The 17,079-nt window shown below is 51.5% G+C and overlaps 4 protein-coding genes across 4 annotated transcripts; 1 reads left to right on the top strand and 3 right to left on the bottom strand.

Moving 5' to 3' along the window:
• Positions 1-3,885: 3,885 nt before the first annotated feature.
• MAA_07868 (F-box domain protein) lies at positions 3,886-5,927 on the bottom strand (the record flags this gene model as incomplete). The annotated part of the gene is made up of 2 exons (XM_007825866.2): positions 3,886-5,545; positions 5,611-5,927. 2 exons carry the CDS (start codon positions 5,925-5,927, stop codon positions 3,886-3,888), a joined length of 1,977 nt encoding a protein of 658 aa, XP_007824057.2.
• A 1,685-nt stretch (positions 5,928-7,612) lies between these two features.
• On the bottom strand, positions 7,613-8,835 carry MAA_07869 (elongation of fatty acids protein 3; the record flags this gene model as incomplete). The annotated part of the gene is made up of 4 exons (XM_007825867.1): positions 7,613-7,956; positions 8,018-8,230; positions 8,299-8,368; positions 8,428-8,835. The coding sequence occupies 4 exons, from the start codon at positions 8,833-8,835 to the stop codon at positions 7,613-7,615; spliced, it is 1,035 nt and encodes a 344-aa protein (XP_007824058.1).
• A 1,752-nt stretch (positions 8,836-10,587) lies between these two features.
• On the top strand, positions 10,588-11,558 carry MAA_07870 (Cytochrome c oxidase, subunit Va; the record flags this gene model as incomplete). Its single annotated transcript, XM_007825868.1, has 4 exons — positions 10,588-10,751; positions 11,030-11,075; positions 11,180-11,297; positions 11,440-11,558. The coding sequence occupies 4 exons, from the start codon at positions 10,588-10,590 to the stop codon at positions 11,556-11,558; spliced, it is 447 nt and encodes a 148-aa protein (XP_007824059.1).
• A 690-nt stretch (positions 11,559-12,248) lies between these two features.
• MAA_07871 (Chromo domain/shadow) lies at positions 12,249-16,635 on the bottom strand (the record flags this gene model as incomplete). The annotated part of the gene is made up of 4 exons (XM_007825869.1): positions 12,249-13,112; positions 13,401-13,598; positions 13,651-16,383; positions 16,450-16,635. 4 exons carry the CDS (start codon positions 16,633-16,635, stop codon positions 12,249-12,251), a joined length of 3,981 nt encoding a protein of 1,326 aa, XP_007824060.1.
• Between the last annotated feature and the right edge of the window lie 444 nt (positions 16,636-17,079).

Raw genomic sequence — 17,079 nt, 5'->3', positions numbered from 1 at the left:
GCCTGAGATGGCCGTTGCCTGTCAGAAGTGGCTTGTCGCCACCATATCTAATGGCTAGTGAGGCGTGGCCACGAGACTGCTTCCAAAACGAAAAGAGACCAACGGCACTGCCAGTTCAATAATATCTAGCCAATGGGAACGCTGTGTTGCTTCAGGGCTGATTTTGATGCCATGTGGACAGTCTATTGTCTGGAGGCCCGCATTCCTTCCCAGGGAAAAGCTGATACTAATGGCCAACCATGAGGGGAAATCCGGTCTCGGTGCCAGCAATCACCTTGAATTCTTTCAAACTATGGAAACAGATTGCATCCCACCAAACATACATGCGGCGACGGATAAGCGTCTAAAAGGGATGCGAGGGTGTTCAAGTTGATCCGCTACGTGAGAGCCTAAAGGCAGTCGGAAACCATTGTGGGTTCAAGCCCAAAAGCCCAGCAACAATGTGCTTGTGCTACATGATTGGGCACAGCCTCGGCCACCATCACGGCCAGTTGCACCGAATAAAGAGGCTCCAACGACTTCACTGTTTGAGGTGTTGTGAAAGGCAGTTCTGACCGTGGTCCTTCTGCAACCGTTCTGTAACAATGGCGTTGGCTCGCCTCTGGTTTCGACTTCTAGTAGGATTCTTGTCTGCGCGTGTTGTAACGGAGGACAGTCCGTCACGAAGGCCTGAGGTATTGTCCGCAATCGACTACAACGGAGGATGCCTTCCTTCGACGATCTGGAGATGGAGTTCCTCCGATGCTGGGTTGGGTTGTGATGACACAGCTGACGCTTAGCCTGGGCGAGGATCCTGGTTTTGCCCCTCTGTCCCTATTTTGGGCTTGAGTTGACAAACATGGCTATTCGCTCATCGGCGTTGGCAACCTTGGACGGGTGCAAATAAAGGACAAGACAGCCTGGTCACGTCTATGATTAAATACCGCTTTTCTCAACGCAGAAGTTATCGTCTTCATCGGTCTTTACAGGCGCAGAGATCCTGCCTCTATCGAAAGCAAGAACAGCCACCACCCCGAAATTGTATTTCTGGCACCACCGCCACTTGGGGCAGGCCCTCTTTTTTTTCTGCTCCCCCATCTTGCGGCTAATCATCAGACTCCTCAGTCCAGGGCGAAGGTAGGGTGGATGCCATCCGACGGCTTAACGCCTCGCGCCCGAGTATTCTTTGACGACGAGTCTCAGTCGAACCCTTCTCGTCCACATTGCTCTGGGCAATAGCAATTATCGCAACATGTTTAATGTTTCATCATACCCAACCGTCTCTTTGAGTCTCAAGTCCTATCCCCTGGCTGCCATCCAGCCATGTGCCATAGGAATTTGTCTACAAATAATACACGCATTTTCCGTGGTTTAGAACTCAAGTTACTACACTTCATACCAAACGCTGCATGCGCACAGTGTACTCGGCTCCAAAGCTGCAAGATTTTCGAAAATACCTAATGAATGCAACTAACAGGAGGCTAGTCCGAACTGTCGTGACTCTCGCGCTGGGAATTTCTACCTGCCCCGTCAACCACAACGCATCGTGAGGTCTGCCGCGGGCGGCAAATGGCCAGAGGGTGGGCTGTATGCATGGCCACCTCCACACCACTTTGATCACACCATGCATGCCGTATTGGCAGAATCTGCGAATCACACTTCGCAAATGCATACATAACGGTAGTACTTGAGTTGCTTCTACAATGTCGAATGGTGGCTTTCCTGCCGTTGCATCGCAAGGCCCGCAGCCAGACCGACTTTTGACTTTTCATCGCCGCCGAAGCGGGCTTTACTCCTTTGGTTCCCAGACAGACTAACGTGCATCCTGATCATTGTGCGGATTTTTTTTGGTCTAATAAAAGAGAGGCTGGTGATTTCCGTGACTTGAAGTGAAGAAATTTGATGAATCACTCCAGGATCGACGTAATGGTGTGCTGATATGTACATCATGGACGGCATTCACAGTGCGTCATGTGAATGCCCTATCCCCTTGGAATGTCTTTAAATCCCATTAAAATCAAGTCGATAGATCTTACCCTTGGCCCTGCGTAACCTGTTGTGCGGCCCAGACCTCCCTTGACGGACGAGCCTCCACTTTCATCACTTGGTCGCGATGACGCGCATGCTTCTCCTGCTTTTGACGAGCCGATATATCGTTCTGGTCGCAGATAGAGTCCGAGTGTTCTCGTGGAAATTTTTATGCAAAGCATTTTAGAGGGGGGCTAAAACGGGCATTGTGCCAAAGTCGTCCGATGTGGTGATGCGCAGGGCATGTGCGGCATCACGGGAGATGCGTCGATCAAACGCCAACTTCTTTGTGCTTTGATGGTCGCTCTTGGCTCCCTCGGATTGCTGAGAACTGGAGGAAGGTAAAACAGTTATGATACGTGACTTTATCATGCTATACGCCTGCGTGGCGTGTGCCTTTTGTCTCCTCGCCCATTCTGCTGCCTGCCTAATAAAGAGATCTTCCTCTCAAACAAACTAGCAATGGGGCAGTTGAAACAGGACATGGCAGCTCAAAACCATCGGACCAATGCACGTCATATTCCACGTTTAACTGAGCTGGTTTCTCATACCAACTACGTTTCGGTTCATCCATTCAACCTCGCCCGCTCTCTAGAACCGAGTACAGAGCACAGTTGCTACATTTCGCTTGCTCGTCTTGTTAGGTACTCGATATGGACCATTCTTTTCCATCTACGTATCACCTGTAACTAGAGGAGCGCCCCTCATTTATTTGGAACCGAATAACTACTTGGACGAATAGCATGAATTACCTCGCAACCATTATACCCTATTCCATTCCAGCAAGTCAGCACTGCGACATCCCGTCCGCACTGTCCAAGTACCGCGAACTGCAAGGACCCACATACTATTTACGGACGCGGGGTGGCTCTCCCATGCGCCACATGTGACGTCGTGGTGGCTGGGTAAAACTTTCCAGCCACAAGGGTGCGTCGCGGCTGGCACGCATCGATGGAATGGGACGCGCCGGCAGGTGGAGCCCCTCGGGTAACTTTTTCCTGTAGTGGCCAAAGGGAAGGGAGGCGAAGGGAAATAGACTCAGTTGGCCGTTTACGAGCGACGCATCGAGGCATCAGGTACTCCGTAAACAATGCATTGTCCATGTCGGCGGCGATGCGTTGTCCAGTTTCCACGCACGCCCATCTTCACATGTCTCTTGGACGCCACTTCCCCATTCTCTGCAGAGTACGAAACTGTGCAACACAACACAGCAGGATGCGATTCGTCCTTGTACATGAACGGGCAGACTTGGCTGGCTAATTTTTAATTATTTTTTTGGGCTGCCAACACCTGCAGACCTGCGGTGTCCAAGGCATGGCCAGACGGTACGTTGTACATACATCCTGCTCTGTGTTTCATGGCCCCTGATACCCCCTGTTTCTTGATGGGGGCCTACAAATACTGTGCCGGCGAGGTCATCGCCATGTCGCGGTCCACTTGCATTCCCGCGCGTCAAAATCGAACAAGCTGATGCAGATGGATCCCTGGAATAAATCGCAATCGAACACTTTAATTTAGGAGTCGACCAGTGGATACATGATAGATTGCGGGGCGCAAGCATCGAGGATTGTACGGTATGCACACGTCCGATGTTGATTAGTCGGCTATAGCGGGATGTGATGAGCTGTTGACAAATCACTAGAATCAGCATTAGCCTTCTGCATGCTCTGAATACCTAGATTTCTGTATCTACTTTTCCTGAATGTACATTATTTCGTAGGACATGATAGATACGCTCTATTAACGCAACTGGCTATGATATGCCATCAATCATTCTCCCAAATCACCATTGTAATTACTATGCCAGGTACGGCCACACATACCATCATATCTTATGTCACGTCCCACGTCCCTTCATCCCATTCATCCCATTAATATTCATATACTTCCCATGCCTCTGGCCCTCTTTACATCGCCTGTGCTGCTCCTTGGTGTCGATGGGTTCGCACCACCCGGGACGGGGACGGGGCCGAATGTAAAGCCTTCACCACCATCATCTCTCGGGGCCGGTGAGAAACCACTCATTCCATTTCCAATCATGATACTACGCCGTGCTTCACCACGGTCCCAGCCCTGGCCCGTAACGTCTGCATCCAGCCCGTAGCTGCTAGTCGGACGACGAGGCGGCCCTGCGGCTGCTCCCGTGAACGAATCCACCCGAGCAAAGTTCCATTGACCAAATTCATCACTCTTACTGAAGATTTCTAGCGTCTGCGTTGGAGGAAAACCGCCGGCTGCCTGTGCGAACAGACTGTTGGAACTGAAACGGTTCGGACTGACAGCATTTGAAAAGTTCTGGCGGACGGGAGACGCCATGTTGCCAAAATTTTGACGGGAAGGCAATACATTGCCAAAGTTCTTGCGGATGGGGGACAAGACGCCGCCAAAATCTTGATGAGTAGGAGACGACAGGTTGCCAAGTCCTTGATGAGTAGGGGATGACAAAGAGATATCCGGAGGCGAAACATGAACCGACGGTATTATATGTGCGGATGAGTTGGATAAAGTTCGGGCTCGCCCCCCAGCAAAACTCGCCATCGGAGGAGGCAGGTTCTGCAACTGCTCTGGGAACTGTTCGTCAAGGACATAGAGTCTGCGCAGTCTAGGCAGACTCCCTGCCAAAACGGAGTTTGAAAGGTAGGAATAGTACCCCTGCGTTGCAAACGGTCCCGCAGATGGTGTACCTGTTATTTCGTATCGAAGTGTCCTCAGGCCTTTGTGCGTCAGTGACTGAATAGGCTCATTGGAAGGGAATTGTTCAGAAACCCTGGATTGTATGGCCAAAGTCTTGAGCGACGGGGCCACTGCCAACACTTCTTGAAGCTTCCAAGGTTGAATGCCTGTGTCTTTAAGGGTCAGGACCTTGAGGGCTTGTGATGTCTCATTACGGGATAGGTAGTCCACGAGCCCGGCTGATGTTAGGCTGGGCGTATCCTTGAGAATCAATTCCTCTAGAGCAGGCAGAGGAGGCAGGCTTTCGTCAGCGACCAGAACGTCATCTGAAAGGCTATATGTTTCCGAAACCTTGAGAGCGCGAAGCTGACGCAAGCAGGACAAGACAGCCCTTAGTATTAGCGGGTCAATCTTTAAGCTAGTCAGCTCCAACACTTCAAGACCTGGCCAGATATGACCCGAGACCAGCGTAGCAAAACTGCGCTCCGCGCCGCTCGCATATGTCGCCTTCTTGATGAAGGGGCACCTTGCTTGGACTTCTAATCGCAACGTCGTATATGCAGGATCGTCGCGAAACATACCCTCGGGGAGATCAACATATTGGAGCATGGGTAGCTTAGCAATCACCTGTGCTAATTCTATATGGCACGACTCTCGAATCATGTATGGAGTTTTGAGAAATTGAACCAGACTGCCGATTTTCGTGGGATTTTCGCGGATGGTTCGGCGCAGTAATTTCAATCGCGCAAGTGCTGGGTCTTCCGGAATTCCATTTTTATTGAATCGAGATTTCTTCTTTCGTTGCTCTGCCAAGAAAGCCTCCATTCTGCAATAGTGAACGGGATCGATTCGAACACTGTGATATCTGCAGGCCACGCACTAGTTAGTTTTGATAGTCCTCAGAACCAAACAGCTTGAATGTAAACGTACAAGACTTGAAGGGCAACTCTTCGCCATTTCTTATTTACCTGTGTACAATGCGACAGGTCTCGCACGTCACAGAGCATACAGCCTTCGTCATTCGCACTTTCTTCACACGACTCATAGCTCTTATCCAGTGCCTGCGGGCAGACAGAAATGAAAATCCGTTGAAGGACCTCATCGGGCAGTTGGGCCAAAATTCTCGCAGAGAGTTGTGACGGCGGGGAGCGCAAAGAATCAAGTGCGGCGATGGACCGAAACTCAGCTGGCACAGGCGATGACGGGCCGTCCCGCTTCTTGTCTTTCTTCCTGAATGGCAGTCTCATGATGAGCAGCTACTGGGGAAAGAGAAGGTGATATTTGCCCTGGCAAGCCCATAAATGGTTGATGTCCAAGGGAGCTTGTATCGCGCGGTGGTGGTGGTGGTGGTGCGAGCTTTCGCGACTTGGATGAAGAGAGGATTGATATGGTGTTAAATACAACTTTAACGCCGGGACCTATATTCGTCTCGGGAAGCAAGGCTCTTTTGTCCAACGCGAAAACATGTCTGTTCTCTTGTCTAGTCACTGTGTTGTCTGTCTCGGCATCAAACAAACGACTGGACGGGACGAGGTGGCAGCTGGGTGGTATTCTGTGGTGCCTTGGGCTGTGGCGGCTGAGGGGCGTTCCTTCCTCGCCAGGAGTCCCTCGACGCCCAACAGGCACAGGCAGGTTCGTACAGCCGTGGCACGCCTTCCGTTTGGCTGTAAAAGAGCACTCAAGGTCAAAGGGTGCCGTGTCACATCGACGGAAAGGTAAAAATAAACAAAGGGAAGAGAATGTCGCCGCCAACAAGACACGACGATATGGCCGTCAGGCGCAAAGTGCGTGCATGTGCCTGTGCTTACGCCTGGGCTTGTGCATGAGTGTGGGTACATGCTATTGAAGGACGGACGAGAGGATTGACCCTGGGCCAGGGACTCGAGGCAGCGGCAACCATCCATATCCATGTCGTGCCCCGGAATGCCCAGCTCGTGGGCGCTTACGGGGCAAGCGACAGATTGATGAAGCATCATCACCAAGGCATCCATCCATTCATTCAAGGCCACACTCTGAGAAACCACAGCACTACTACATGCATATGCTTTGCCCACCATACGGCTATCAGCGGGGGACCAGAGCCAAGTTTTTTTAGGCCCAGGGGCAAAAGCCTCAATCCCACTTCAATGTGTCCGCGTTGGTGCCGGGGGCCTGCAAGTCGAGTGAGCAGGGATCAGATGCAAGCTCCAACAACACGTCGCCATCTGGTGCAGCCCACCTCTCTGCCTCGCCTCATCTTTTGTCGACGCATCCACGCATTACACGTCCCCAATTCATATCTCGGCTGTCAACCGGTCCACACTCGAATTCATGGCCAATCCCTTTTATTACCGCTTTCTATAATTGCTATGCATGCTCCAAACCGGGAGCGCGCTCTTATGCACCAGTTGTACAGAGGTCGACAGAATAAAATGATCCAAGTCGCAATCCGTCGTCTGCAAACCCGACGCTCTGCCTTGCGGTCCGCAACTCAGCCCAGAGACTCTGTCCCAAAACTGACCGTCCTGCCATGCTAACACCTTGAACCCAAATGCGAAACCGTACCATTCATCAGCCGGCCTCCCGCTGTCATGACTGTCAAAGACGTATTAAAAACCACCCTCGCCAGGGCAGTGTGGACCGTGAACTTCGCTAGCAAATTCGACGTCCATCCAATTCTTCATCCTCCGTGTATTATAGCCTCCCTAATTTCTCCAATAAAAAGAATAGATAAGTTCACTTTTGTACAAGCAAAGCAGAAAATTATTCCATAGTGGCCATCACGGTGACCGAGTGTAAGTGGCCAAGAGTTCAGCTGTTTGTCCTCTAGAGAGCCCCTCGGGGACAACCACGGTCGAATCTATGTCTGAACTGCGTCTTCTCTGCAAATTCACACAAGACTGCGCACGTACTTCCACGTCCATGTTTGACACACATGGTTCGATGGCACGTTTTATGCCTTGCGAGAGCGAGTAGCGGCACCGTGAGCCTTCGCCCCAGTGGTGGTGGCACCGTTAGTGTAGCCGTTGCTCTTGCCGTTAGCAGCGACCGCAGCCTGGACGTGCAGAGGGTCGGGAAGAGGAGCCTGGGACATGCGTCGCAAAGACTTGCGCGTGGTGCTTTTACCGCCCTTCTTGTAGGTGGCGAAGTAGAAGGAGATGAAGAGGACCAGATACGAGCTGAGGATGGCAATACCAGAGAACGCGGCAAATTCCTCACCAGCGCACTTGCCGGCATTTGGCAGCCATGGAAAGTAGGTCGACGTGAAGTAGGTGTATGAGGCGAAGTAGACAAAACCTAGACGTCAAAAAAATTAGCAAACAGTTGCCTTCCGCCCTCTTGTGCGCGCTTTACTCACCGAGGTCAATGATGAACTGGATGATCTGGAGACGAGTGACCCACTCCTTCCACCAAATGCGGATGCCACGAGCGCTCTGGAAATAATACCAATACATGACGACGTGAACAGTCAGGTTCAGGGTGATGGGAACCCAAGAGACAGAGGTAGAGCCAATGAGCTGAGTGTAGCAGAGAAGAGCAGTAGCACCGTGGTGGTAGCAGTGGAGGAAGGCTGTAGGCACAAAGAGATTAGCCATGTCGCGGCGAGTGGTTTTCCTTCACAATTGAGAATACACATACTCAACGGCTTCTTTTTCAAGAAGAGGAAGACAGTGTCCAACAACTCAAGATACTTGGTCAGGTAGTTTAGCTGTGGCCTGAGTTAGCAAGAAGTGAAGCACAGTGCCAGTGTAATCTAATATGACATACGTAGTACAAGACAACCATAGGTTGGGTCCAACCGCCATCATAGTGGCAGATGGCATGGAAGACACCATTATGGTAGAGCTCGGGAACCAATTGTTCAATGAAGAGGACCAAGAGAATACCGCTGATGGCAGTGAGGTAGAAGTTGTGGATGAGGAACAGAGCTTTGAGCTTGAAGGGCTCACGGCTGCGCATCAACTCGCGGCCACCAAAAATGATCATGTAGTAAACAACGATGAAGATGGAGGTCGACTTGAGAGTCGACATGGGAGTCTCAAAAGGAACAAACTTGAACTCCTCAGCCGGATATCCAACAACAGCCTCCCAGGCCTTGCTGAAGATGGGCCATAGATGGACGCCGAAAGGGCGGTCGATCGTAGGCAGCGGGAGCTGCTCAAAGAAGCCGGACATGATGCCACTTGGGGGCCGATATGAAGCTAGCAATGGTAGCAAGTTCGATTTCTGCGATGTGGCAAGGCGCAAAGATCGAAGCGTCTTGGGTGTTGATTTAATGCACTCGACTTGGGTCCGATAAGACTGAAGTTTTGGGGGGCGTTGAACCACGCTTCCGACGCGACAGAGTCTCCGTTACCAACGTGCGGACGTGGCGGGTCACACAAGAACAGAATCAAGGAGTGACTAGAAGAAACGGAATGCCAATGGTCCTTTGCTAACAAAAAAGCAATCAGTCGAAGAATTAATAAAATACACAAGATGACGGACGTACCGGACAATAAGGAAGGAGGGAGGGAGAGATGGAAGGGGAGGAGAAGAAAATGAGGATGACGAGGAGGCACCGAATCAAAACGGCTGGAAGCCCGCATCAAAACTGGCTCGCGCTCAAAAAGGGGAAATTTCGTTCCCGCTTCCAATTTAGCTCTTGCACATCTAGCAACCCGCATGTGATTCGTCGGGGTTGGCGTGCCGTCCAATCACCGTCCCCTGTCCGCAATCTTTCGCTTTTTTTGAGATGCATCACGTGAGCCGGGATAAGGAGCTGGGGGAGCTCAGCTTCTTTAAAAGTATTAGGTACCTGGCTAGGCGTCTTGCGCGCTCGGTAATCAAGAAGAGCCTAGTTAGTGGCATCGGTATGGAGTACCTGGATAGCCGGTCCTCTGCTAGCGTCTCTCCAGCATCAGCTGTCTTGAAATTGAATTGAATTTTAAATGACTCTGTGGAGGTTCAATGGTAAGGCACGGTTTGTCTGGGGAGGGGGCTGGACCTCGGCGTGAAAAAATTGCCGCCAAGTGCCTTCTACATTGCAACCTTCTGAGTGTGCTGTCTGTCTACCTAGGTACTTAAGTACATGAAGCTCGGGCAAGTGGCCGCCGTGTTGTCGTCATGTCCGTGACACTCGAGAGTGAGCAATCTCAGATAAGAGATACAAGACGAAGCCGCTTCTTGTCGTGCAAGGAGTAAGCGGGCGACAGCTATGGGAAAGGATGATGATGACAGGGCCTCGAAACGACAACTTTGCGGAGTGCATCAAAGATGATGGTGGCATAACTACCTACTTAGGTAGTACTAGTATTGACTCACCTCCGTATACTTGGTCCTGAAGTCCACAGCATCGGACGCGGGCCGCACTCCATAATGCCATCAGTGCGGCTGTCGGAGGCGCAAACCAATTAGCTCAAAGTCCTAAAGTCGGACTCTCCGTGACTTGTGGCCAGAAAATTGAGGTTGCAAGGCTCGAAGTCAACGTGCAGCCGACTTCAAACTTGATCATTATCCGGGTTAATGGGCAAACCGGCCCAGTCAGGGCCAGCCAAACAAAATGGACAACGAATGGACATGAATGGACCACTCGTAGCCGTGCCAAAGGCGGTTGCTTTGCTTGCGACGAATTGGAAACGGGCAAAATCAAAGCGTTGTCAACGAGACAAGTCGACTCACAGTATCCGTGACAAAAAGCACTGTAAAGATTCCCTTTTAATTGTACATACTCGGCGCTACAGAAACCCAATTCGCACGGCTCCACTACCCTGTCCCGGAGTCGTCCAACAAACGGCTTAGTCATTCACATCAGCCCATCTACTTCCGAACATCTGCAGCCAAAGACCATGGCCCAAAAAAACGCACAACCGCCCTTTGAGTTCCACATCACCACCATCGACAACAACCTCTTCTTTTCGCCGCACCCTCCTCAACACAGGTCCCACGATGCCTGCCGCCTCCATGCTTCGCGTTGCCGCTCGCGGCTCAACCACCTTCTTTCGCGCCGCCGCTCGTCCCGCCGCCCAGCCCCTAATGGTCCGCGCCTTCAGCACTTCAATGCCCCGACGAGGCGAGCACGCCGAGGAGACCTTTGAGGAGTTCACTGCCAGGTGAGCCATTGCCTTGTCTCTATATACGTGGCTGCAGCTACCGAATTTTATACGGTACCGGTTCGCTTTTTATTGGTGCCTTTTTCCGTGCGGAGCGTACCCGGAATTGCCGATGTCCGGATACTTGCAATGACGCGAAGAAGCCTAGCTGGGCCGGGCCGGATGAGCGCAATATTCTTGCTGCGCTGCAAATGCCAACCCCCCATACCAAAAGACACCCCGGAAGATGCAAAATGTATTCCTAGAAGCGTCAATGGCTAACCCATTATCAAATTCAGATTCGAGAAGGAGTTTGACGGCGTCCAGGATGTTTTTGAGCTCCAGGTACGTTTTTGCTTGCGAGCTTTTAACGCCGCGGCCCCCCGTCCAACCACCACCCCATTCGGGTCATCGCAGTCATATGATTCGTACTAATTGCCATTGGCCAGCGCAACCTGAACAACGCCTTTGCCTACGATCTCGTCCCCTCCACCTCCGTCATTGCCGCCGCCCTCAAGGCCGCCCGGAGGGTCAACGACTTTGCTACTGCTGTCCGCATCTTTGAGGGTACGTCTGATGCTGCAACCAATTGACATGTCGGTGCATCACTCGGCGGCTGGCATTGCGCCCAACTGCTCGCACGGAATACCCATTGCTACCCCTAGGTACACATCATTTTCGTTGGCGCTGACTCGGCATCTCCATTTAGGCGTCAAGGCCAAGGTCGAAAATAAGGGCCAGTACGACCAATATCTCAACGAGCTGAAGAGCCTCCGGGAAGAGCTCGGCGTTCCCCTGAAGGAGGACCTGTATCCCGAGGGGAAATAAAATCAATATTAAAATATATCCAGGACTCTAAGAGCAGGGAAGAAGAGTTGTTGTTGGGGGAGGCGATGTTTCTTGTAAAGGAGTAATTTGTTTGCTGCCACGGGGTTGAAACAAATCGTTTTGTACATGTTATTCTAGGCGGATCGACAGGGGGGCAAAGATAGACCGGGGGGATCGGTTGTTTTGACAAAAGGAACAAGCCGCAATCCAGTGTGTTATATTATAATCCATATTGGACGGTACCATCTCTGCAGTAACCGGTTCTTCAACTGGGGCCATCACAATTTGATATGTTAATGTTGTCATCCCACAGCTGCTGCCTATTGAACCCGATGACACCTCAAAGGAGACGGCGCTACCGTTCACAAATCAAGATGGAATCTGAATTCAATATCGAGGCTCAAGATCTCGCAGATGTACAGTGTGTAGCAGAATATATTTGCCCGTCAAGAAGTATATACTGATATACTGTGGTACATTACGGCATGGAGTGCGATAGCCAGGCCCCTGATGTGGTTAAATACGGTTTGCCTCCCACTGTAGGCTAAGGGCCCTCAACAAATCATATCGACAGGCAGGGCTACAAGTCCAACCCAAACGCCAACCAGGCAAACTGGCATGCAGAAAAAAAAAACGTCCTCACTATCCCTCGTATCCAGAGTATTCTGCACCAAACTCGCTGCCTGCCACTCAGTCCCTAAGATGCTGCCACCTCCCATTCGCAGGCTGCCCCAAAAACTGCATACCTGCTAGCACACCCGCGCCCTCCACATTTGTAGGAGCCGGGCTCGTGCCTCTGCTAGTCGAACCGCCTGCGCTGCCGTATGTCGCCCTCCCCGTTCTGGGACTCATCACGCCCATTCTTGGGCTCCGTGGCACGCTGACCTGTCGAGTCTCCCTGCGTCCATTTCTCAATGTCCGCAATTCTTCCTTGGTGTAGTCCAGTTCAAGCTCCCGCTCGCGAAGCTGCGTCCTCAGACCCTGAATCTGATGGAGATATGTCTTAATTGTGGCATCTGCCTGAATCTCGTGAACCTTGCCTAGTGTTTCTGGCGTCTTTTTGGACAGTTCGGCGACTTGTTCACTGAGGTCAGCGTTTTCGCCACGCAGGGCACTAGATGTGGCAGTTGCGTCTTGGTAGAGACTACGGGCGTAGTCGGCGTCCTTGTGGGCGTTTTCGAGACGTTTTTCCAGCATGACGATTTTCCCGAGGGATTCTTGAAGGAGCGTTTGAGTTTTGGATAGGGGAGACGGTTCGTCTGGGTGGGAAGGGTCAGCAGTTAGGCGGGCAACGGTTGCTTCGAGGTCAGCAATCTTCTTTTGGGCCCTTTCCGCGTCTCGCTGAGCCGTTTCGTTGGCTTGGACAAGGTTGGACTCGGCCTTGCGGGTTTCTCGCTCAAATTTGATGCGGTCTTCTAGGGCCTCTCGTTGTGACGAGTACACCCTTGCGTTTGTCCTCTGGTATTCCTTGATGCGGGCCTCGAGTCCGGAGATAAGACTTTTGTACTCTGCGTCTCTGTCTGCTGCCTCTAGTTGACGCTTGAGCTCATTGTTCTGAAGAAGTTAGCAAAGGAATTCTTCATTCCTTTAAAGCGTTAAGGCCCAAACGAGGTATGTTGGGAGGCAAAAAACATTTAACCAAATCAGGTACCTGGCTATCACGACTTATATTATAATATATTAGTATAGAGCGCGATAGCCAGGTACCTGATCTAGTGAAAGGCTTTTTGTCTCCCGTTGTAGATGTATGGATGAGCAGGAAATGGCTATTGGCCCAAATGCTTGAAAGATACATCGCTGGAGCCCCAACTGCTTTAAAGGGTATACAGTGGAATCTCATACCTTCTCAGCCAAGACTTGTAAGACAGATATTGGCACGCTGATATGAACATGAGAAGCCTTGAGGGGCGTGTTTTCGATGTTTGCAGAGTCTAGTAGTGCCTTTACATCATCGGGTACTGGGGCCTCGTTTGTCTGCACTGTCGACTGCCTGTGTGGCAAAATACGCATTCGCTTCACATCTTCATCATCAGAGTCATCCTATAAATTGTTAACGAAATTGTTGTCATTGGATGTGAGGGGTTTAGCTTACAAGTTTGCGCTTTCGGGCATTCTCAAGCTCCGGTGTTCCCTCGACCGGCATCTGCGAGCGTGACTGGGAGTTGAGATAGATATCCATCACGTCTTCGGGGACAGGTATAGGCTTCCAGGTTATTTCTTCGGTCTGTCCGTTCAAATAGTCGAGGAATAAGCTGGCAATCTCGTGTGGCTCTGAGTATCCACGATCGGGGTCGCTCACAAGGTGTCTGGACCGCACTATCCCAGACATGAGGGCATTCTTCCTTTCCAAGGGTGTCAAATCATCGGAGATGTAGAGGTCGATGTGCTCAATAGAGTGTGTGGTGACCAATATCAACACCATTGGTGACCGCGCTTCTGGTATCTCTGGCTCCAGCTTCTTCTGAATTTCCGAGCCACCGAAGGAGTGATCATATCCAATCACAATGTCAAAGTCATCTTCCTCAACATTCTTTCCTGGAAGAATAAGAGTAACCCTGGCTATAGATGAAGTAAACTCACTTCTAGATTTACCAATCTCTTCACAGACGCAGTTGATCTGTAGTGTCTCGGTTAGGCGGTAGAGGAGCCTGAGTAGATCAGTAGACCTGGCTACAATTAGAACTTCAGTATCCTGGGTAAGCCCTTGCAGGAGTTCATATATAAAATTGAACTTGGGGTTCGCATCGTAGCAATATTTAATGAGCTGGTCAGAGGGTAAATCTTCAAGGGCGCTACCCACTGCATCCGGGGGATAGTCGCAGATATTGTGCAGCCGACTAAATACTTGGTCAATTTTCTGGACGAGAGTTTCGTCTGGCTCCACATAGTCCTCGCTATTGAATATGGCGCCAAACTGTGTTACCTCCCTCTTTGATTCGAGCAAGGTGTCATCATACAGTGGCCTCAGACTGGCCTGGAAAGGCAGTGTGATTATATGCCTGAGTGTGATGGGTTCCTGAGATTCATCACCAGAATCATCGCTTGACTCCTGGTCTTGTTGAGGCTGTCCCATTGGGACAGACACGCCAGAGCTTCTCGTGGCGTTTGAAGAAAGGTTGTCGTGAGTAAGTAGTGACGGCATTAGAGGTAGAGGAGCAGCGAGATCGGGCTGTTTTGAGATGTCTGCTGGTGACACGGTGGACAACTCAGGCTGAGGATTATGTAGCGCGTCCAGCATCATTGTGCTAGAGGCAGGTAAATCTGGATGTGCAAAGATTGCGTCAACGATACTCTTCATTGAGACCACGGCAGAAATCCGGGAAACCAACGGGGGGTCTAATGCTAGTTGCTCACTTTGAGGGCCTGCAGATTCATGTTCAGCAGACAAAGGCTGCTGGTCATGGTCCTGGATACTTGGATTGGTAGCTGGGATCTCGGCAGGCGTAGAGTGTTCAGCAGGATGTTCTTCTGGAGGATGTGATGGGCCTTCAGCCATGACCTTATCCAAGTTGAGGATTTGGCTCAGCTCATCAACAGCTGATGGTTGTGGCGTCGGGTTCGCGGAGCTATGACTTTCCATTGCGATGGCGAAAGGAGGCTCGGGCGAAGATTGTGAATCAATTTTCGGAGGAGATAATGTGGGTGATGTGTGGGCTGTGTCGTGGCTGACAGAGAAGGCCCTTACGTGCGAGACAAACGGGTCGATTTGGAGCACCTGGGCGTCCTGGGACTCGCCCTGAGATTGGTCCCGAAATTCTGCAGCAAGATCAGTAGTCAGTGGGTGGGTGCTGGCCGAGTTTTGTTTGGTGTCTGACGGAGTCTCGACAACCACACTTTTATGGGGAGATTCTTGGCTAGAGATCGAACTCGAGGGAAGATTAAATTCAGCTGCCACCACTTGGGAAAGAAACACGGGACTGATAGTGGGGATAGCAGCAAGATTCTCGTTTCCCTGGGGAGACTGAACAGATTGCGGTTTTGTTGCAGGTGCCCTTGGGTCGAAGTCTTGGCTTGCAACAAGGGACTGCGCTTCCTCCTGGGCAGGCTGATGAGACGGGATGTTGGAGTTGGATTGATCCCGGTCCCTCTTTTCCTCGTCCCTGTAATTGGAACTATCCCGGGGAGATGAAGTAGGCGGTTCCTCGTTGTGGCCAGCGCGCTGAGAAGAAGCCTGAGCCCAACTATAAATTTGAGGCTCGTGCTCAGATATTCCGCCCTGTGAAGCTTGTAAGGATGGTGCAAGGCTAGTCACTTGCTTATCCTGCGTCCAGGTCTGTCCAGAAGGCTCTTGCGAATCAGGAATAGTTTGTCGGGAAAGCTGAGAGGCAAAGAGACTCCGCTCGTCTTGTTCTTCCAACTCAGCAATTGGCTGCGACGACTGGCTGCTGCTCTGGGTATTGTGTTGGCTAGCGTATTCTGACGTATCAAAGTCCGACTTGATCTCGAGCTCAACAACAAGCTGTTGAGAGCGCGGAGCATTCAAGCTTTGTTGCGTAAGACGGTCGAGGCCGTCAGGGTCGTCAAGGCTATCAGGAGAAGATATAGATACAATAGATGGCACGGGTTCCTCTGATGGCGTGGCACTATGTGCGACTTTGGCAACCTTGGCAGGGCGATGTGTGTCGACGCCGTCGGAAGGAGACCGTCGTCGACGAGATGCGCCAGACGGGCCAGCTGTCTGGGGTCTCTGGAGATGTCGCCAGTTGGACGGTCGAGGCGGCTGGCTGTCCTGGCTATCTTGGGTCCGAACCTCAGTCGCTTCAGTCACGCGTGACCGCTTTCTCTGCTCCCACTCGTCTCGGGCTGCGTCTGTAACTTCTCGGCTCTAAAGTGCCAGACAGATGGTTAGCGCTGTTCAAGGAGGCTTCTCGGTAGGACAACGGGAACATACCCAGGTAGGGGAGTATGCTTCTCCTGTCTTCTGATTGTCGTCCCAGTCCACCAAATACTCCACACGGCCCTTTACAAGTCGCTCGTCGAGGATGTTCCTGATTGTATACCAGTCGTTGTCGTCCGAGGTGTCGACGGTGCGCCGCGACTTCGATTTGCGAGGTTGAGGACGTCGTGGTCTGGGCATTGACCTGAGTGTAAGCAGCCGTGCGGGCAGAATATGAGTTGCCCGACGGGCGGATATCCAACTTCCACGGCAAAGGAAGCCGCACAGCGGTTCGCACAGAGACCAGGCGGCCGGCGGTTTGGTCTGGCGCAACGTGTGGATGCAGGGTCGATGTAAGTCGATCCGCGCAGCCCAAAGGCAAGGCTGAAGATGGAACTATCGGTAGCTCGACTGCACCCCACGCTTGAAGACGGCTGTGTTGCCAGGGTTCAAGCTGATCACGTGCTGGGCGAGCTGGTGCTTTCATTCGGCTTGTGTTTTCAACAACGGCAAATATTGGTATCCGGAAGCGAGTGATGATTTGAGAGTCTGTGATGGATCCTTTTCAATCGATGCTCGCTTTCAAAGGTGGTTGGGCTGCGTAGAGTGTGTTGTGCGTACAATGACGGAACAATGAATACAAGC

Source organism: Metarhizium robertsii (genome assembly GCF_000187425.2).
Source record: "Metarhizium robertsii ARSEF 23 chromosome Unknown MAA_Scf_2, whole genome shotgun sequence".
NCBI classification, from domain to species: Eukaryota; Fungi; Ascomycota; class Sordariomycetes; order Hypocreales; family Clavicipitaceae; genus Metarhizium; species Metarhizium robertsii.
Note: the sequence above shows the minus strand (reverse complement) of the source record. Positions and strands in the feature narration are given on the sequence as shown.